We start from the raw sequence: 22,624 nt of genomic DNA, 5'->3' as shown, positions 1-22,624 counted from the left end.
AAAGAGTGTAGAATGTAGTAGGCGTCTAAATGGGACGAGGCAGCTGAAAACAGTATGTATCAATGTGTTTACATGACATTCTCTTAACATTGCTAAAGGAAAAAGTATAGTTAAGTAGCCCTGGATACAAGGAATTTTGATTCTTAGTATTAGACTTTATTTAAACATTACCCATATGGTGAACTTCAATATACTCTTGGAGATCAAAAAATGTTTTACTTCCTACCTTCTCTTATCCCACTTTCCTTTATATCACTATATATCTACATCAACCTATCAATCAATCAATCATAGTACTTACTAATTTGCTATAATTACTTCTTTTTCTTAGATCCAGGTATCAGCTTTATCACCTACTAAATGCAGGCACAGGCCAAGCTGGACCCCCACTGGCCTCCCTTGAGGGTGGGTCCCTACGTCAGGGAGGGTGAGGGACATATGCTGAGGAGCAGCTATTCCAAAAAAGCTTTAATGATTTCTTTGTTGTCTGCACAGCCTGAGAGCCCCACCACGACAGAGACAGTGCTTTACAGCTCTTTATATTCCTGATGGCTAGCACAGTGTTTGAACACAGAAGATATCTGGCAAATGTGTCCTGAACGTAAGTATGAATTAATAAGAAATTACCATGTTTAAGTATAATTATAGCATGTTCCCTGGTCATTTGGTCATTTCCAGACCATACCATTGGAATTTATTTTAAACTGACACACTAGTTAATGAAAGTCCTTAAATGTGGTTTTTTTTCTTCATTATTCTATTAATACCTTCTTAAAGCATCTGAAGAAAACCTTGGATTTCTTGTTGCTTTCACATTTTCTCTAAAAGTTTTTTTTTTTTTTTAAAGACAAGGCTTTTCTCTGTCACCTGGCTAGAGTGCAGTGGCTCAAGTGACCCTCCCAGCCCAGCCTCTTGAGTAGCTAGGACTATAGGCACACACCACCATATGCCCATTTAATTTTTTTTTATTTTTTGTGGGGACAGGATCTCACTATGTTGCCCAGGCTGGTCTCAAACTCCTGGCCTCAAGTGATCCTCCTGCCTTGGCCTCCCAAAGTGTTGGAATAATAGGTGTGAGTCATGGCATCTGGCTTTTTGTTCATTTTGTATAAATGCTTATTAAGTATCTCTTATGTACAAGACAGGTAAAATGGTATAAAAATTATTAAGATAAGGTTCCTCCACGAAAGAGATGTCATGGTAATGGTAATAGGGATTTTTTTGTGTTTTGTTGTTGTTTTCAGTTTAAACTATACTATAAAATGATGTATATATTTGATCTAAAAGTGGCACACAAGCTGTGCAGTTATGAGTTAAAGAGTAATTAAGGCTGGAGGTCTGCCTAGAAGTACGATGGCTAGAAAGATAAGAGCAGGAGACAGCCCGGAAAGTACACTGGGACCAGCCGGCAAAGGGCCTTGAATACCATGGGAAGGCGTTTTCCTTCGTCCTGCAGGCAGGGAGACTCACTGGAGGCTCAGGAGTTACACAGCCAATATATTTTTAGAAAGTTAATGGTGATAGCAGCAGGGATGGATTATAGAAGGTAAAGAAGCAGAGATGAGTTAAGGTGAGAAAAGATGTCTTAAATTAGAATGCTGAAAATAAACATGGGAAAAAAGGGTTATATATCACAGAATATGGTGAGGAACTGACAGAGCTGACTAAACTGGCTGATTGTGGGGAAGGAAGAGGTAAAAGAGAAGGTGGCTGGAACTGAGGTTTCTAGCCTCGGTAAGGACAAAACAGGTGATCAGTGCATGGTGGTTACACACACTGAGATAGAGCACAGAAAAAAGGATGAGGCAGTCTTTTCAGAAGGAAGAGGAGAAAACGGGTTTGGTTTGAGATTATCAATTTAAGGCACCTGTGGAACACCCCGTGGATGTCTAATGGTAGCTGGCAATCTGGACGGACAGTGAAACTGTAAGATGGGGGCTGTGGGGACGGACTCACCGAGTATCTGTGCAATGAAAGATGAGGGAAAGGTCAAGGGCAGAGATTTACCTTGACAGTCAGCACAGATATAAGCAATAGTTAAAATTCATTAAAGAGGGAATTTTATTTGGGAAGAAAAAAGGGCCAAGGTTTAGATGAGGAAGAAAAGCCAGTGAGTGAGGATGAATGTGGTACAGCTCAAAAGTAGAAAGGGGCGAGGTGCAGTGGCTTATGCCTGTAATTCCAGCACTTTGGGAGGCTGAGGTGGGAGGATCACCTGAGGTCAGGAGTTCGAGGCCAGGCTGGCCAACATGATGAAACCCTGTCTCTACTAAAAATACAAAAAAAATTATCTGGGTGTGGTGGTGGGTGCCTGTAATCCCAGCTACTCAGGAGGCTGAGGGAGGAGAATTGCTTGAACCTAGGAGGTGGAGGTTGCAGACAGCCAAGATTGTGCCACTGCACTGTAGCCTGGGTGTCAGAGTGAGACTCCATCTCAAAAAAAAAAAAAAAAAACCAAAAAAAAACAGTAGAGAGGGATGGTCAACAGAGACAGCTACCAGAGAAGCTAGGCAGGCAGACGGGAAGAAGAGCTGCCACCTGTGATCAACGGGAGTCACTGCAGACAGTCCAGGGAGCAGTGTCAGTGAGGGGCACACAGGCCAGAGTTTAGCTGCTGAACAGTAAACAGGAGTGTTAACTTCCTTAATTTTGTAAGAAATTTGGCAATAAAGAGAAGAAGAAAGAGCAAACAGTATGGTGAGAAGAAAACCATCATAAAGAGGCAGAACTCAGATCTTTCTTGGTCCCAGGCCACATCCTGCCATCTCCCTATTCACTCCTCTGTTAGCTGTAGGCTAATTACATCCATTGACAGCCAACTAGGCAAGAATTTGCTAAAAGAAACATCTTTAATACTCACACTATCAGGATTTTTCATATCTCTATATAATGTATACAGTTAGCCTTCTGTATCCATGGGTTCTGCATTGGTGGATTCAACCAACCACAGATTGAAAATATTCGGGAAAAGATGGATGGTCTGTACCAAACATGAACAAGCTTTTTTATTTTTTCCCTTGTCATTATTCCCTAAACAATACACTATAACAACTATTTATATAGCATTTACATTGTTTTACATATTATATAATAAGTAATCTACAGATGATTTAAAGTAAACAGGAAGATATGCATAGGTTATACACAAATACTATACTGCTTTATATCAGGGACATAAGCATCCAAGGATTTTGGTATCCATGGGGGTCCTGGAACCAATCCCCCATGGATTCAGAGGGGTGACTGTACAAAATATGTATATTTATTTATAAGGTACATGTATGTACCTCTGTTAGAATGAACATCAAATATTATTGGAGTTCAATATTATGGGTCCTGGTTTATCTATTCATTTCTAGCTGAAAGGCAAGAGACCAACCACCTTCCATGAAGCCCAAGCAAGATCACTTCCTAAGGCATACAGCCTTACTACCTTACTCTAGGGATGGATTTTGCACTGTAACTTACTGATCTGTGGCCTGTCTCTCCTACTGCTCAACTCCAGCTCCATGAAGAAGGCATTCATTAAGGGTTTCCTGACTGACAAAATCAATGTGTAATTCTGACTCACCACTACCTATCCCTAGTCAGGTGACACAATTGAAGCAATAATTGCTATGACATGGATAAACCTTAAGGACATTACACTAAGTGAAATGAGCCAGTCACAGAAGGGCAAATATTACATGATTCTACTTATACAAGGTAACTATAATAGTCAACTTCATAGAAGATGAACAGTAGTGATGGTTACACAAAAATGTGAATGTAAGGCCAGGTGTGGTGGTGCATGCCTGTAATCATCCCAGCACTTTGTTTGGGAGGCCGAGGTGGGAGGATTGCTTTAGCTCAGGAGTTCAAGACCAGCCTGTGCAACATAGCGAGAACTCATCACTACCAAAAAAGTCAAGTGTGGTGGTGTGCACCTGTGGTCCTAGCTACTCGGGAGGCTGAGGTGGGAGAATCACTCGAGTCCAGGAAGCCGAGCGGCTGCAGTGAGCCATGATTACACCACTGCACTCCAGCCTGGGTAACAGGGTGAGACCCTGTCTCAAAAAAAAAAAAAAAAAAGGAAAGGGAATTTACTTAATGCCACTGAATTGCACAAAGATGGTAAATTTTATGTTATGAATATTTACCACAATAAAAAAGGTCAAATTAAAATCAATTTTCAGGTTAAAGGATAATTGGTATCTAGAGTCTTTAAATCAGTAAGTATTACAAGCAGAACTGCAATTATTGTAATTTTGTGAAGTATCCTCTACAGTCACATTCATAGAAAATCTCTTAACAAAATATGAACCAGAATCTGACACGCTGATAAACACACTTCTGGATTAAAAGGTGGACTAGCAATGATAATCTCCAAGTCCAGAATTGCAGGTCAACTTTTTAGCAGACTTTGCACTCATGACAACACCTAAGCTGTAAGAGGCTCCATTTCTTACCTATAAAGCTGAGGTGAAGAACACTATTACTGTTGCCCTGGAGTTATTACCTTACAAATCTCAGGGATGGGGATGATAAGAGGATAAAAACACAAGCTCCTCGCCTCTGCCCGGCCGCCCCGTCTGGGAAGTGAGGAGCGCCTCTGCCCGGCCGCCCCGTCTGGGAAGTGAGGAGCGCCTCTGCCCGGCCGCCCCATCTGGGAAGCGAGGAGCGCCTCTGCCCGGCCGCCCCGTCTGGGAAGTGAGGAGCGCCTCTGCCTGGCCGCTGTGCAACCTTCCAAGTGTGAAGTGACAGCCTTCGTTGTAGAATGAATGAAGACACTGGCACTGATTATATAACACCTTGGCAGCTATCTCAAGTCATTGATGGTGGAGGTATTGGAATTATAGAAGAAAGCAAACCCACAAATTTGACTGAAGGCGATTTTGTGACTTCTTTCTATTGGCCCTGGCAAACCAAGGTTATTCTGGATGGAAATAGCCTTGAAAAGGTGATATATATATGAACGTATCTGATTTTTTTCCCCCGTATAATTCTTACTTTGTGCATTTGATATTCAGTTGTGTTTGTAATCACGGAAAAATAAAAGCATATATAAAAAAAAAACCAAAAAAACACAAGCTCCTACACTGATTACCAGGGATAAATGACTCAGTAATTAACAAAAGGTGAACATTTTGTAAGAAGAAATGAACTAAAATATTTCAGAGTGAGCAGCAGTAATAAAAGGAGGAAAGGACTGGAAGTGAGTGCCTCTATTCTGCCCATGCCCAAACTACAGATAGAAGGACAGCCATTACACTTCTTCCTTCCCTGTAACCTGTATAGGAAGTCTAATGTAGCAAAAAGCTTCAGCACAAGAAATACTCTTTAGGGGGACATGAGAAACGACTGAAATAAGGCAAAATGTCCAGAAAGGAGATGTCAATGCCATGGGTGGTTTTCTCTCATTCTCCTATTGACTTCGAATCTGCCTCAAAGAATCCTCCTTCCTGTACCTTAGAATCTCCCCGCTCCCATTTTCTTGGCCTATGATCGATCATGTTTAGTGCCCTAGATTATTCAGTGATAAATATTATGATACTTGACTATAGAAGGCGTTCTGTGATGCAATATAGTATTAGATCCTTATTCTTTTCAAAATATCTCCTTGGAAAAGATGTTCACCATCACTATTCAGCAGGAAAATGTGAATGAAAACCACAATGAGATATCGCCTCACACCTCTTAAGGATGGCCACTATCAAAACAACCCCCAGAGAGTAAGTGTTGGTGAGAGTATGGGAAAACGGAAAGTCTTGCACACTGGTGGTGGAATTGTAAAATGATGCATCCACTATAGAAGACACTGTGGAGGTTCCTTGAAAATTTAAATGCAGAATTACCATGTCTAAGCCAGTAATCTCACTTCTGGGTATACACCCAAAAGAATCGAAAACATGATCTCAAAGAGATATTTGCATCCCCATGTTAATTGCAGCATTTTATTCATAACAGCCGAGATATGGAAGCAATCTAAATGTACATCAATGGATAAATGAATACAGAAAATGTGGTATATAACACAGCAGAATCTTATTCCGGCTTAAAAAAAGAAGGAAATCCAGTCACATGCCACAAAATGGATGAACCTTGAGGACATTAAGCCATGTGAAAGAACCCCAATCACAAAAAGACAAATACTGCCTTGTTTTATTAATATAAGGTATCCGAAGTAGTCGAACTAGCAGAACTAGAAACTAGAATGGTGATTGTCAGGGGCAGGGAAACAGAGTTGCTGTTTTCTGGGAACAGAGTTTTAGTCATGCAAGATGAAGTTCTGGAGATCCATTGTACAACAATGTGCATATAGTTAACAATATTGTAATTTACACCTAAAAACTGGTAAGCAAGTCAATTTATTTTATGTGTTTATTTACTGCCCCACCCACAAATTCACCAACCAAAAAAGAGTCTCCTTGGAAGGACCAACGAAAATAGTTGCAAGGGCTGGGCGCGGTAGCTCATGCCTATAATCCCAGCACTTTGGGAGGCCGAGGCGGGTGGATCACGAGGTCAAAAGATCGAGACCATTCTGGCCAACACGGTGAAACCCCGTCTCAACTAAAAATACAAAAATTAGCTGGGCATGATGGCACACGCCTGTAGTCCCAGCTAATCAGGAGGCTGACGCAGAAGAATCACTTGAACCTGGGAGGCGGAGGTTGCAGTGAGCCGAGATCGCACCACTGCACTCCAGGCTGGCGATAGAACAAGACTCTGTCTCAAAAAAAAAAAAAACAAAAAAAAAACAGAAAGAAAAAGGAAATAGTTGCATGTGTAATTTATTACTGTATAATCCATATCAGTCTGAAAATACTTAATTCTAAAGTCCATAAAGATAGTCATAGTTCCCTCTCCCTTCTTCTACCAGTACAACAGATTTTTAAAATATTCTTATATTTTAAAAATTCTTATTGTTTTTTTAAAAAAAACCCAAAACAAACACCCATGAAAAATGTACTTTACTATAATCCCAGCTACTTCAGAGGCTGAGGTGGGAGGATCACTTGAACTCAGAAGTTTGAATCAAACCTGGGCAACACTGCAAGACCTCATCTAAAAAAAAAAGAAATAAAGAAAGAAACAGAAAAACATACTTTAAACCTAAGCTAACCAGTGAATGACAATAATAAATAGTGGTATTTGTGCTCTTATATCTTTTGTTTATTTCTATGTTTAAACTCTTCTCCCTACCACAGCACAAATATTTAATTCATTTCTCAAAAATTGGCATCATTCTTCAAACTAAAAGAATGAATTAAATGTAAACATCAGCTCACAGAAATTTAAATGTACCCGGCAAATTCTTACATATGGGTTATTTCAAAACCAATATATCTAATATCTGTGCAGCACTAACATAAAATGTGAATGTGCATTCTACATTATATATTCTAGTCTAAAACAATATGTCTATTTAAAACATTAGGGAAAATATTCCATGGTAATTAAAGTTCCTAATAAAAAATTATAAAGTACTTCTTTTCATAGGATTTCTTTTTTCTTTTTTTTTTTTTTAAGATGAGGTCTCGCTCTAACACCCACGAGTGCAGTGGTACAATCTTGGTTCACCGCAACCTCTGCTTCCCAGGTTCAAGCGATTCTTCTGCCTCAGCCTCCTGAGTAGCTGAGATTACAGGCATGTGCCACCACGCCTGGCTAATTTTTGTATTTTTAGTAGAGATGGGGTTTCACCATGTTGGCCAGGATGGTCTTGAACTCTTGACCTCAAGTGATCTGCCTGCCTCGGCCTTCCAAAGTGCTGGGACTACAGGCATAAGCCACCATGACCGGCGAATAGGATTTCAAAATATATTCTAGTCGACAAGCTGTGAGGATTCTTCATCCTTACAAAAACAAACAGGGCTCCAGCTATGCTTATCAGGATCTAAGAGAGTTAACAGTTCACCACCAATTGTTTTATAAAGACGTTAATGCACTATCAGGAGGCAAACAAAAATACTCTAAATAATATTTGTCACAACAGAGGTTGTAATCTGTAATCCTTGTGCAAGGACGGGAATGTATTCACTCAATTACTAGAATACAAATATTATGTTCTTAAATTTAGGGCAGTATTTTCTCCTGATTTAAAACCATTACACAAGGCTGAATAAAGGCCAGGAATCAGAAAAATCCAACAAATATTTATTTTAAATAAACTAAGAACAAACATCGTACTCAAAAACGCTGCAGGTGGCTGGGTGCGGCGGTTCACACCTGTAATCCCAGCACTTTGGGAAGCCAAGGAGGGCAGATCAGCTGAGCTCAGGAGTTCGAGACCAGCCTGGGCAACATGGCGAAACCCCGTCTCTACTAAAAATACAAAAATCAGCCAGGCGTGGTGGTGCATGCCTGTAGTGGTGCACACCTATAATCCCAGCTACTCAGGAGGATGAGGCACAAGAATTGCTTGAACCCGGGAGGCAGAGGTTGCAGTGAGTGGAGATCACACCATTGCACTCCGGCCCGGAAGACAGAGAGAGACCTTGTCTCAAAAAAAGAACTGCTGCAGGTCCAAGGGTTAGGTAGATAATCCAACCTCCGCCATCAACAAATCTGTCATTCAGTGGGTGAAGAAAAAGTGAAGTACCTAAAACACTAAACAAACACTAAACAGAGTAAGATCAGACAGTACAAGAAATGTCAAAGGAGATGAATTCATATTTGTTTGGAGATTAGAAAGTGTTTTGTGAAAAAAAGCAGTGTTTGAGATGGGCCTTGAAGAATGAACAGTAGGAATGTAATGGGAATAGACAGCAACAGGAAAAGCAGTATTTTGGATAGGGAGGAAAGAATACAAATAATCACACAAAAGTGAAAAAGCACAAGTATGTGATGTATGTGTCAGCAGCAATAAGTAGTCAAGGGTAATGGGCTTTGGGTATACGTACTGATGAAATGAGCCACAAGAATACAGCAGTAGGCCAAACTGGTCAGACCCGAGGTCTTGGTGAAGCCCCCTTGCCACTGGACCTTCTACTATCATCCACCCAGATTCCCTGTCACTATACACTGCAAACGCGGAATAGCTGTTGAGTACCTTTAGCAGATTCTTATGGAGGAATGGCCGAGTATTACTCCCCTGGGCACAATGGCAGATACTATGCCCCAGCAATCAAAGTGGTAGGAGCAGGTAGCATACTGATTCACCGCCCCCCACCCTCTGACAAGCACAAGGGAGGGCTGAGCAGCCAGGAAACATGTGGGTGCTCTTCACTAAAGCTGGGGTGGGAGTAGGACAGAAGGTAAGGACTGGCAGCTAGTGGGCTCAGCCCAAGGGCTCTTATCTGCAAATGTGCCCGCAGTGTCACAATATGACTCTGCATTAAGTCATTAGTGACAATGTCATAAGGAACTACAAACTAAGATATTATATTTAAGAATTTCTCTATCTTGGTGTTTGAACCTGCACGTGGGTACTTCTGAGTGTACTTTCCCTCTTCCTCTCTCTGTCCAGCTCTCTGTCATTGTGAATCTCTCTCACTGTCTTTCACCTCTGTCATTTCCCCCTCTTCATTTCCTCCTGCTCCTTCTAAGTCTATTCAAATTATAAAAATAAATGAAAGCTTATTTATAAAACAAAATTTATTTCTTCTTATTGATGAATGAGAAATTTTACAGTTTTCTAACGTTTGTTTTAACTTCATTTTTTCTTGTTGTTTCATTAGTTATACACCTCTCCCCCTCTAGATTTAGAATTTTTAAAAAGCCAAATTGTCTCCCTTTCCAAATATAGAGTATCTCTAGAGTCTGGAGAGGATGGTAGATGACTTCAAGCCAGCTCTGCTGAAGATGGTTAGAGGTCTCTCATTTAATGTTACCCTCTCCAAATTCCAATACTGCTTACTGTACTGGGCTTACTACTCTCCTGTCTAGCTCTGACTTGCCCTTTTCAGCCTCAAATCCAACCAAGTGCTTCCATACATCTTATTCTACAGTCTGACCTGGCACACACCGCATGCCACTGAGCACTCAGGCTCCTCTACTTTCTGTGTGGAGTGCCTCTCCTCACGCCCAGCCCCAACTTTTTACCTATTAAAATCTTACTTTTACAGCAAGACCCAGTTCAAGTTTATTGTCCTCCTCGAAGCCTGTGCCAGCCTCTTCAATAATCAACAGGCTTCTTTAATAATCACATTCCTTTCCATTGTCCCCTACAGTTCCACAGCTAGTTGTCTGAAAGCTGATTTCCCCCCAAATGAGTGAAAGCTCCAAGAAAAAGAATCATGTACTTACTGATTGCTGGATTTCCCCTGGCAAATAACCATATGTCTTATATACAGTATATACTCAATACAAAATTTACTGAATGAATATTGACTCTTTTTTTTTTTTTTGAGACAGAGTCTTGCTCTGTCACCCAGGCTGGAGTGCAGTGGCGCAATCTCGGCTCACTGCAAGCTCCGCCTCCCGGGTTCATGCCATTCTCCTGCCTCAGCCTCCCGAGTAGCTGGGACTACAGGCGCCCACCACCACGCCCGGCTAATTTTTTTTTTTTGTATTTTCAGTAGAGACGGGGTTTCACCGTGGTCTCGATCTCCTGACCTCGTGATCCGTCCGCCTCAGCCTCCCAAAGTGCTGGGATTACAAGCGTGAGCCACCGCGCCCGGCCGAATATTGACTCTTGAATGAAAGCAATACATACAGTATTGATGTATGATTAGTGTCATACATCAATGACAGAATTAATTTCTTTTCATACAAGTACAAGATGATCAAGAAAACAAGGGATGTCTACTTTCTATTAGAGTGTGATAGCCGGCTTGGGTCTTGAAGTGAGAGCTCACATCATAAATCCTAAAGCATGAGAACACATTCAATTATTTAAATCCTCTTTATCTGAAAGCTGTTAAACAAAAAACTTCCATGTACTTAAGAAATAAAATAAGGGGATCCTAGGAGGAAATGAGAATAGAAATTCCATCCCTGCTCACTAATTTTAAGGATTTCATTAACCATATAAGCCACTAAGCCACATGAAAATGTGCGAAAATGAATTATATGTAGTTCAGTGGAAAAATAGTTTATCTTCATCAAAAACTGCAGTATCGGTGGGGTGTGGTGGCTCACGCCTATAATCCCAGCACTCTGGGAGGCCAAGGCAGGTGGATCACCTTAGGTTAGGAGTTTGAGACCAGCCTGACCAACATGGTGAAACTCTGTCTCTGCTAAAAATACAAAAATTAGCCAGGCATGGTGGTGGGCACTGTAATCCCAGCTACTCAGGAGGCTGAGGCAGAAGAATTGCTTGAACCTGGGAGGCGGAGGTTGCAGTGAACTGAGATGAAACCACTGCACTCCAGCCTGGGTGACAGAGCCTGACTTCGCCTCAGAAAAAAAAAAAGAAGAAGAAAAGAAAAGCAACTGAAAATGAATAGTGCTACTTCAGTGAATGCATCAACGATAAAAAAGTGAAACAGCCGGATGTGGTGACTCATGCCTATAATCACAGCACTTTGGGAGGCCAAGTGGGAGGATCGCTTGAGCTTAAGAGTTCAAGACCAGCCTGGGCCACCTAGTGAGATCCCATCTCTTAAAATAAAAAATAAAATAAAATAAAAATAAGAAAGTGAAATAGCCGTTTTGCTGATATGGACAAAGTTTCAGTGGTCTGGACAGAAGATCAAGCCAGCCACAAGATTCCCTTAAATGAAAGGCTAATTGAGAGCAAGGCCCTGACTATTTTCAATTCTATGAGAAGATGCAGAAGAAAAGTTTAAAGCTAGCAAAGGTGAGTTCATAAGGTTTAAGGAAAAAATCCTCCGTAATATAAAAATAGAAGGTGAAGCAGCATGTGCTGATGGAGAAGCTGTAGCAAGTTATCCAGATCTGGCTAAGATCATTAATGAAGGTGGTTACACTAAGCAATAGATTTTCAATGTAGACCAAAAAAACCTTCTATTGGAAGAAGCAGCCATCTAGGACTTTCATAGCTAGAGGAGAGAAGTCAATGCCTCATTTCAAAGCTTGAAAGGGCAAACTAACTTTTCTGTTAAGGGGCTGATGCAGCTGGTGACTTGAAGTAAATGTTCACTTCCCATTCTGAAAATCCTAGGGCTCTTCGTAAGAACGATGCTAAATCTACTCTGCCTGTGCCCTGAAATAACAAAGACTGAATGTCAGCACATTTGTTTATAGTATGGTTTACTGACCATTTTAAGCCCATTGTTGAGACGTACTGCTTAGAAAAAGATTCCTTTCAAAATATTACTGCTCATTGGCTATGGACCCAGTCGCCCAAGAGCTGTGATGAAGATATGCAAGGCCAAGAATGTTTGTTTTCATGCCTGCTAACACAGTATCTACGCTATAGCCACGTTTCACGGTGTACTTAAGAAATACACTTTGTAAGGGTATATCTGCCACAGAGAGTGATTCTTCTGATAGATCTGGGCAAAGTACAAAGAAAACTATTCTGGAAAGGAATGGCCATTCTAGATGCCATGAAGAACATTCATGATTCATGGGAGGAGGTCAAAATATCAACAGTAACAGGAATTTGGAAGAAGCTGATTCTAACCCTCATGGATGACGTGAAGGGATTCCTGACTTTAGTGGAGGAAGTAACTCTAGATGCAGTGGAAATAACAAGAGAACTGGAATTAGAAGTGAAGCCCGAGATGTGACTGAATTGCTGCAATCTCATGATCAAACTTGAACAAACGAGGAGTTGCTTTTTATGGATAAGCAAAGAAAATGGTTTCTCAAGATGGAATCAACTCCTGGTAAAGATGCTGTGAAAACTGTTGAAATGACAACAAAGGATTTAGAATATTCCATAAACTTAGTTGATAAGGCAGGAACAGGGTTTGAGAGGACTGATTCCAATTTTGAAAGTTCTACTGTGGGTATAATGCCATCAAACAGCATTGCATGGTACAGAGAAATCTTTCATGAAAGTAAGAGTCCATCAGTGTGGCAAACTTCATTGTTACCTTATTTTAAGAAATCGTTACAGCCACCCCAGCCTTTAGCAACTCCCACCCTGATCAGTCAGCAGCCATCAACATTGAGGCAAGACTCTCCCACCAGCAAAGAGATTAGAACTTGTTGATGAGGCTCATATGCTTGTTAGCACTTTTTAGCATTAAGGTATTTTTAAATTAAAATGTATTAATTTTTTAAAGAATACCGTTGTACACTTAATAGACTACAGTACAGTGGAAGTATAACTTTTATACACCCTGGGAAAACAAAAAATTAATGTCACTTGCTTTACATTCGCTTTATGGTGCGGATCTGGAATTGAATCTGTAGTATCTCTGAGGTATGCCTGTGCTTACTATTTTTCTGTGGAATAGAAGCAATATTAGCCTCCCAGTTAGGGAAAATGGTTATTTGCTATCTGTTTCCATGACTCCTGTTTCTAAGTTATAGAAGAGAGAAGTTCTAAACATTTATGACTATCATACCAAATATAAAGAAATATCCTACTTCAGTATCAGAAAGCTGCGATGACAGTGCAGATTCCAGACCCAGACTGCCCTATTCTTTCGCTTAATGGCTGTTTGACTTTGCCAGGCTACTTAACCACTCTGTGTCTCAGGTTCCCCTCCTGCCAAGGGGGAAAACAATACACTTATTCCATGGTTTGTTTTGAGTACTAAATAGGTTATCAAATCTGAGCACTTTAAAAACTGCCTGACACACAGTAAGAACTATTTAGTCTTAGCTGGTATTAAAAATTCTCCACAATTATTTAGCCAATAGAAGATCTATCTTAATTACTAAGTAACTAACTTAGCTAATAACTAAGAATTATGAATGTGGGCCAAATAAAACCCCATCAACATGTATGGAATTCTCTATTTGATGGCAGTCACACTATTAGCATCAAACTCTTGTGTGTACTTGCTCTGTTTCTACAAAGTCCATTCCACAGTTAATGCTCTTGGAGGGCTGGCGTTTATGAAACCTGGGTCTCATAAAGCGCTACGTACAACAGAATGCTTATTAATTTAAATAGCTGGTAATTTCCCCTCCAAGTTTCTATCCTTTAGGCCATTTAAAAATCCTTTTCGTCTCTCCCTTTATTTACAAAGCATATAAAAGTTGAGAAGCAACTGACAAGAGCACAGACTTGAGGGAAAGAGCCCTCCATGCCTGGCTGACACGCCATAGCTTCTGACACTGGAGCGGGGTTCCATAAAGATGAGCCCAGCTTTCCTCATCGTGTATCTTTAGTATGGCCCCTCATGCAACCCAGTTTAACTTCGCTAGGATAAATACGCAGGTGTATTACATAATGCGCATGTCTCCTGAGCTCCCAAATGCATTTATTCACGCTGACAACTAGGACTGAAATATAAATTAACTCTGGATAATGGTGTAAAGATGGTAGTTGGATTTTATTTATGCTGATTGGTCAGGGGATCAGTTGGGGTTGGGGGAAGACACAGAGTTAGAGAGAAAGGCTTTGGCCTGACTTATGTGTTGTTCTTACTGGCTGTCAGATGATGAGAAAAATCAAACTGGCCCAAACAGAGCTGCTGATGGAGTGGTACGCAGGGGTTGCACAGATTTTCTGGCACCAGAAAAATATTTTTACTTTCTACAAATAGGTCAGGCACAGTGGCTCACGCCTGTAATCCCAGTGCTTTGGGAGGCTGAGGCGGGCGGATCATGAGGTCAGGAGTTCGAGACCAGCCTGGCCAACATGGTGAAACCCCATCTCTACTAAAAATACAAAAATTAGCTGGACATGATGGCGCATGCCTGTAATCCCAGCTATTCGGGAGGCTAAGGCAGGAGAATCGCTTGAACCCAGGAGGTGGAGGTTGCAGTGAGCTGAGATCGCGCCACTGCACTCCAGCCTGGGCAACACAGCAAGACTCCTTAAAAAAAAAAAAAAGACAGAAAAAAAAGAAAAAATGGCATCTTTCTGCTTAAGTAGTAATGAAAACTACTGAACGTCTACTATGACAGGTGTTTACTGAACTTACATGGCTCATATCTTCCACAGCTATGTGACGTAGGTGTTGTTAGCACTAAACTCTGTATGAGGCAACTGAGTCTCAGAGGTAAGATAATTTGCCCAGGTTCAAAAAGCTCCTAAATGGACCAGGATTCATACCTAGCTCCTGTCTGATTCAATTCTGCTCTTTTTTAAAAACCAATTATTAAACAAAGACTATTCGGAAAATATCAGAGTAATTGAGAAATTAAAAGTATATTTATGCTTTTCATTTTTTTCATTTGGTATTTAAGTTTTGCTTCCCTTTACAAAACACGTTGCTTTTCAAATTAGCAGGAACATTATTAGAAGAATAAGATGTGACAGGGTGTATATTGCTGCTTCTTGGGTGGTTGTGGTATGCAGCCTTATGATTAGAACTATGGTTAAGGTATGGCTCAGTCCCAGCGTGACACATCTGAACATGTTTTATGGTTTGAAGGGGGAATTACCAAGGTTTTGCAAACTTTAAAAACTTGTGCAAGACCTTCATTGTGGTTTATATATATATATATGTTTTGAAATGTAGAAGTACTACCTAAACATGCAGTGTTCTCAAAACTGAATCATTCATAATCCTTAGAAACCTAAAACAAGAAGCTTAATGATTTCTTTACTGTAATGATATCAGCAACTAGAAACACAGCAACTTCAAGGCACTGGTTAACAACTTTAACCAATTATTTCTCCTAAGAGTTCTAGGAATATTATTTTATCCCTTTGCTGACACTAAAATATGAAGATACAAAATTGAGGTTTAAACTGAGTTTTTGATAACTAGTGAACCCCAAAGGGAAAAGAAAGACGAGTGATGAAGGGGACTGAAATGGGCACTGGGAGAAGAAACCCACTGGATGTTAAAGGTCATGGAGAAATCAGGAAATAAAGACTGATTTGCAGAGTGGGCTGGTGTTGTGAATGCTATCTGTATATTTTTATGTTCTTAGAAGACAGAACTATACTTGTAAAACTATTTTATACACAATTTAGCTCAACAGTATATGTATGAAAATGGAAAATGCTAAGATGATATGCTAATAGGTAGCTAGGATTTTATGACAGATAAGAGCAGACAGTTTCAGTCTCATGTATTATAAAGACAAAGACATTATTTTTATGAAATATGCCTTTTTTGACTATTATATAAAAGGCAGATTTTAAAAATTTGAACTCTAAGAGGATGCATTCAAAAACAGATTACAGGTTGGGCACGGTGGCTCATGCCTGTAATCCCAGCCCTTTGGGAGGCTGAGGCAGGAGGGTTGCTTGAGGTCAGGAGTTCGAGACCAGCCTGGCAAACACGGTGAAACCCTGTTTTTACTAAAAATACTAAAAAATTAGCAGGGCATGGTGGCAGTCACCTGTAATCCCAGCCACTCGGGAGGCTGAGGCAGGAGAATCGCTTGAACCGAGGAGGCAGAGGTTGCAGTGAGCTGAGGATCATACCACTGCACCCCAGCGTGGGTGATAGAGTGAGACTCTGTCTCAAAAAAAAGCAAAAAAAAAAAAACAAAAAACCACATCAGATTACAAAAGATAATAATCTCCCCCCAGGCCTAAAGAAAAGCAGTACGCAGATACTTCAAGAGCATATATTGGCCCTGGGCACCAAAACGTTGTTCATACCTGCCGAATAAAGATTTATTTTTGGCACCACAAAGTCAAATGTGTTCTTAAAAACATTATTTTCTTGATATTTTTCTGTAGGCAAAAATATCAAAGAAAAGAATCATAAAATTATCTCAGAAAAAAAGAAAACCATAGGAAGAGAGCTGTCATGTTCTGTGTTTCAAGTTCACAGATAGATTTCTTACTGGAGGTTAGAGCCTTTCAAATCTCTTGTCATTCAGGATATGAAATTCTAATCTAGTGGCATGGCCAGTTGAGGCTCAGACTAATCAAATATGCTGACTAGCTGAAATAGGAGGTGCTTGACTTCCTTACTTCTGGTTTACATCTCAAACTGGCTGCTACTTGCAACTTTTGATGGTCACTTGCTGTGTGTGCCTTGAAAATGCCATGGTGTGGGGAGGAGAATTGTGGGCACCTAATTGAGTTTACTAGATGAAAAGTTCCATCACCCTGACTCACCTCGGTCTCCTCTGTCTTTAGGGAATGGCTGAATTTTATACAAAGCCTATTTATAAACCACTGCAAGTGATACTTGCATTCATCTTACACGGTGACATCATTTCCTCATCAATAATTTAAGCATAAGAAATGGATTAAAGGGACTCTGAAGGGACTTCTCACACAGGGAAAAACAGAAACCAATTCAACTCTTCAAAATACTAATTCAGTCCTCTTACCTTGTTCTTTGATCTGACGAATTTGCTTCACAGTTTCTTTTAAGATTGCACATTTGTCAGGTTTGAAGTTAAAGTTGTCTATATCATTAAAATTTGCAAAAATCAACTCTGCAAGTTCTTCTATATATTTATTTTCCTGTTCACGATTACGTTTTTCAGTGTTCCTTTTGGGGCTTAAAAGAAGAAACACATTTTTATGATGTATTTGAAAAAGAGCTATTGTGAAAAAAACGAACGTGTTAAACAAGTTTAATACAAAGATAGCAAACAAAAGCTACCTATATAAACACAGAAATACTTTTGGGGGAAAAACACAATTTTCCAAAAGTATTCCATGTTTTTTTAAAAAAATCAACCTAAGCCTAGTTTGTAATGAAACTATCTGTTCAATGTGTTTGGCGTCTCCCACTGGACTGTCCGCTTCACAGTGACCAGGACTGCGCTCATCGCTGTGCTTAGTGCAGTACTTGAAACAAGTGGGCACCAAATTAATTGACAAATAAGAGAATGTTTCAAAAAGGTAAAGGAGGTTATATTTTAAAATTTATTTAAGATTATTAAAAGAGAAGTTAACCCAGATAATAACAGGAATACATTTCAATAATTTTTGGTAAAACATAAAAAATAAAACCAGATATTTATAATTTTATAGACTTCTTCAGAATGTTAGTAAGCAAACCAAACAGCCTTTTTAGGTAATGCAAAAAGTCACAATATAGCTAGAAACAAAAGCGAAACTGACCCAGGAAATTTGTTAACTGTCCAAGCTGAATGACATGCAAAATATGAACAAACAGTCCAATTTCAACTAAAGTTTTAAAAAGTTAATGAAATGGAAAAATATCAAAAGAGGCAAAATCTCATTAGAATGTGACAAAATAGTAAACTCAAAAGTTCCTTTTCATAATAACAGCATACAATTATTTTCTCAAGTGCAAAGGAGGGCCCATTAAATGACATTCAAAACAATACAATAAGGAAGAAAAGCAAGTTGCTTAATGTAGCAGCTTTCTGTATTTTTATATATAATTATTTGTATATAATACTAATTTAAAAATTTCTGGATTCACAATAGACTTTCATATATTCATCTCTAAATATGTTTGATTTTCATAAAGTAATACGTAATATAATACAATGTCTCTATTTTATAGTGTTTATACAATTTGTCCAGGATCACCCTACCAATTACTAGCAGAGTAATTCAGAATTTGGTTTTTTTTCTAAGTCTCATTTTTACCTGTAGCTTCCGTTTTTACAGCAAAAGGTAAAGAGTGGCTGGAATGCTTAGAATAGCCCAGTTCCCATTCTGGCCCCCTCCACCACCCTCCACCCATGCCCTCTCACCCTTACACAAGGTAAGAAATAAATGACAAATAGGTGAGAAAGGGGAGTTGTGTTCAAAAGACCCCTGAGTGCCCCAGAGGGAGGGCTCAGAGACCTGCCACTACAGCCCACAGCTGGGACAGTTCCCATTTACTCCCACCGCCTCCCCAGGTAGGGCTACTGACTATTAAAGGCAGTCTGACAGACAGAAGTTTGTGGTTTACCAGGAAATACTAGGGAACCTAGAGGAGCTGGGGGCTGGGATGTAGAGAGTGGAGATTTATTGGGCTTGATGTTTTGCTTGGCAACTAGAAGGGGAAAAGGGAATATAAAATATTGGTGTTTTGCCCTTTCTCCTGCTCTGCCTCTCTTGATGACTTTTCCTAGCCCTCTTCCCTACTATTTTTCATGTCTGATGTTTTTACTGTCCATTAGGTAGAAGGTGTTTTTATTTAATTCTTAAAATTATATGATTTAAAACATTGAAAAAGTGAAAAGTCTCTCTTCTACTTTTGATAACTATTTGCCCAGTTCTCATCCACCGAAACAGGTAGCAACAATTATTGTTTCTTATCCTAAAACAACACAGATTCTTTTTTTCTTCCTTGTTTATACAAATGGTAGTATTCCATAAACATTTTCTAAACCTTGCTTTTTGTCTGTAACAATATTCTTAAGAGATTTTTTTCATATTAACCCATAAAGAGCGTCCTCATCTTTATCCCAGCTGCATTGTGTTCCAGGTTCTAGATGTACCACAGCTGTTTAACAGACATTTAGGTTTTTCCGAATCTTTTGCAATTTGAGTAACCTCATATACACATCATTTTGCATGTGTTAAAGTACATAATAGGAAAATTCCTAAAGGTGGAATGGCTAGTTCAAACAGGATATGCATTTATAATTTTGATACTGCAAAATTACCCGACATGGGCGTTATAACAATTCACACTTCCACCCATAATATATGAGATGAAATTTGCTTTAAAATTCTTTGTTTTATTCACTAAAGAGCCACAATCTTTGTTCTCAACTCAGAAGTACATGGGTTTAACATTTTATGTCATTAAAAATAAAACAACAAAAAATAAAACCCATTATAAAATTAACGGCAAATCTTTTTACTATAGGATCTTCTTCTTGTTATAATATTGTGTAATCAAACTCAATATTATTAAATAAATTGATTCTAAGAGTCAAAAGATATCAGAAGTTTACAGCTTTCCTCTTTTTGTAAAGAATACAATCTGTAACTGATTTGCATATTCAAAATGTAAGCAAGTACATATTCAGCGATTTAATTAAGGAGAAAAACCAACACAATATTTGAATCAGCAGTAAAATCAATGCTAAAATAACAAAGAAACACTCATGTGGCTTTAATAAATACTGATTCCTTTTCTCAGCAAGAACTAACCTGGGTCCAAGTTGGTCAGGACATTCCTTGCGCTTTCTTGTCTCTGCCCTGGAGGGGTCAGAGGTATTTTCTCCCATCCCACTCATCTTGAACACATATCAGCAACTAAAACAGAAAACAAAGAGGAAGAAAAAAATGAAGAGAGCTGATGATGAAGTGTCTGATCATTTTACCAACAATAAAAGAACTTTGACTCCAATCAGAAATTTGAGACCAGTAATTAACACATTGTTTTATGTGCATGTATAATTTCTAATATAAAAGCCGTCTCTTTAAAAAAATCTTTTAAGATTAAGCAAATGTAAAGGTTAACATTTAAGCAACAAACAAGCCTACCTCATTGGGCCCAAATTCTTTAAACAGGAGTTGTATTTCAACAGCACCATGAACTACATCTACCAGCTCTGAGTTTGGGCTGCCAGCCTCCAGTTTCAAGAGTGATCTTGCACCATGTGGAAACTACAGGTGTTGTAAGGGGCTCCTCCCAGTCTCTGTTTTGGGTTAGCCAATGTGAAGTCTGTGCTGCAATAGCTCACCCACAACAGACAGCCCAGGGAAGAGCCAGTGCCAGGACACGAAATTGAGGATTTTCGAATTTAACTAGGTACCTCTGACACCCCTGTAGCCCTGAGTTCCTGCACAAGGCCTCTTCATCAATGCCCCCTAGTGGGGGATCTTCCTGGCCCCTCGGGAAGCTCCTGTGCCTGGCTCTCCTGCAGCAGCTGCCTGGCTGCTCCTCCTTCGGTGCCCTCTCTCTGTGGCAGCTCACCTCCCTGCACACAGCATGGTCGCTTCCTCTCTCACATCCTGCCGCCTCCAAACTTTCCTTCCCTCAGCTGGTTCTGGCTGCTGTCGCCAAAGGTCTTAAGATATGCCCCAAAAGTCAGGGGAACTTTACTGACCCCAAGTGGGAAGGACCATGATCAGCTCCTGCTTGCTGAATTCCTCTCAATAAGAAAATAAAAAAAAAATAAGAAAACCAGTGTGCTCGTCATCACTAACATAATCAAAATAGTATTTAGGTAAGCAAGAACAAGCCAGTGACAGAGGTTTAAGTACTAAGAGAGCTAAACAAAGAGACTTACAAAGACTGTGAGGAAAACATAAAAGATAAACTCAAGGTGTTCAATAACTGCTTACCAAAAGAAAAAACAATGCAGCAGGACAAGTTGAAATCTGCATTTAAAGTCTTTCCTAGAGCTCCTATTCTATACTACTTCCCCTTCCTTCTGGCCCCCAGACTTCTAAATTGCCTTTGCCCTCCTTTACTTTTTTGTAGTGGCTTCTTTTCTTTTCTGGATAGAAAAAAAAAAAAAATCAAAGGGAAGGCCAAGTGCATTAGAAGACAGAGAACTTAAGGAAGATGACAGGGGACAATCGAGAGTAAGGACAAAGAGCAAGGAGGTCTAAGGAACATAACGCATACCAGTCAAATCGCTGGGCTGCTTCTTCCCTGTCATCTGGGCTGCCCAGTCTCAGCTGTACTACAATAATTTCTTCTTGCCACTTCTGATACAATAGCGCAGTGGAGTTAGTTTTTTTTTTTTTTTTTTTTTTTTTTTAAAGAGTTGTATGTAAGCAGAATGAAGAAATACTGTATCCATTTACGGAGGCTGCACCCATGGTACACATTTGATTCAAGCGGTGACATAGAAGGGAATAATTCTCAAAGCTGATACCCAAGCTTCTTGCTGGTTAGGGCAATGCAACCAAGTCCCAATGTCCCACACTGTGGTCACAATTTTGGCCTGATAATAAGTATAATCTGTATTTATTTACTATGAGAGAGGCAGACTATGACAGGCAGAATAGCAGAGAAGTTAAGGGCCAGTATTCATGTCCAAGCTTCACCACTTTTAGCTATGTGAGGCTCACTTGAGACCAGGAGTTGGAGACCAGCCTGAGCAACATAGCAAGATCCCATCTCTATAACAACAACAAAACCCTAAATTCCAGAACCCTTCTCAGATGATACCTTATAGACAATCACTTTCAGTACTTCTCTCTGAACCACAATTCCCATGGTTCAATCATGAGATGTAAGAAAAAACATTATACATCCAGTCTAAGTAAGCTTTCAACAAATGACCTAGGAGATTTTCACTCTGAAAGCAGCTTTCTAGAAGTCATACAAACTTAAGAAAGTTTCTATCATTAAAATAGAGCCTTCAATATACAGCATAGTAAAATGCCCTATATAGTAGGTATAGGTGACAAGTTTTGTTGTTAAAATGGCTATTCCCCCCCTCAAAAGTATTGCCACATATACTAAAATGTATAGTACTATCAGAAAGATCAGACAGCTTTCAACAGACCATTAAAGTAAGTGACTGTTTTACCTAAAGTCATATACACCCAGTTTGAGGATGATTTAACATTATTATTTGCATCATTTACCTGTGAATATTCTAAAATACATACACGAACAACTGTAACATACGAGGGACAGCACTGGGACATAGGGACGAGAGGGAGGGAGAAGAGGAGCCATTTTCTAGTCTAAGTATAGTAAAATCATTTGAGCAGACTGTTTATAATTTGCTTGTACCTACTCAAGGTTGGCTTAAAAACCACTCTATTTGTAGACTGAAAATACCATAATTTCCTCTTGAAGTAAGTTATTGA

General features: G+C 39.6%; 1 protein-coding gene across 9 annotated transcripts in view; it reads right to left on the bottom strand.

Moving 5' to 3' along the window:
- NCOA2 (nuclear receptor coactivator 2) overlaps positions 1-22,624 on the bottom strand; it is a 301,828-nt gene that overhangs the window by 89,901 nt on the left and 189,303 nt on the right. For 7 of the 9 annotated variants that reach the window (XM_058444592.1, XM_032759594.2, XM_032759599.2 and 4 more), the window contains 2 exons: positions 20,000-20,104; positions 17,257-17,429 (listed from right to left, as the gene is read on the bottom strand). In XM_058444592.1, coding sequence (XP_058300575.1) covers positions 17,257-17,429; positions 20,000-20,085 — 259 coding nt within the window. In that variant the 5' untranslated portion in view covers positions 20,086-20,104. Of the gene's footprint in view, positions 1-17,256; positions 17,430-19,999; positions 20,105-20,335; positions 20,520-21,425; positions 21,463-22,624 lie in introns of those variants that run through there. The other 2 variants (XM_058444594.1, XM_032759596.2) reach the window with 2 other exon arrangements.

This window comes from Hylobates moloch, unplaced genomic scaffold, assembly GCF_009828535.3.
Source record: "Hylobates moloch isolate HMO894 unplaced genomic scaffold, HMol_V3 SCAFFOLD_9, whole genome shotgun sequence".
Taxonomy (NCBI): Eukaryota; Metazoa; Chordata; class Mammalia; order Primates; family Hylobatidae; genus Hylobates; species Hylobates moloch.
The sequence above is the reverse complement of the archived record's forward strand: the minus strand, read 5'-3'. Positions and strand labels throughout refer to the sequence as shown.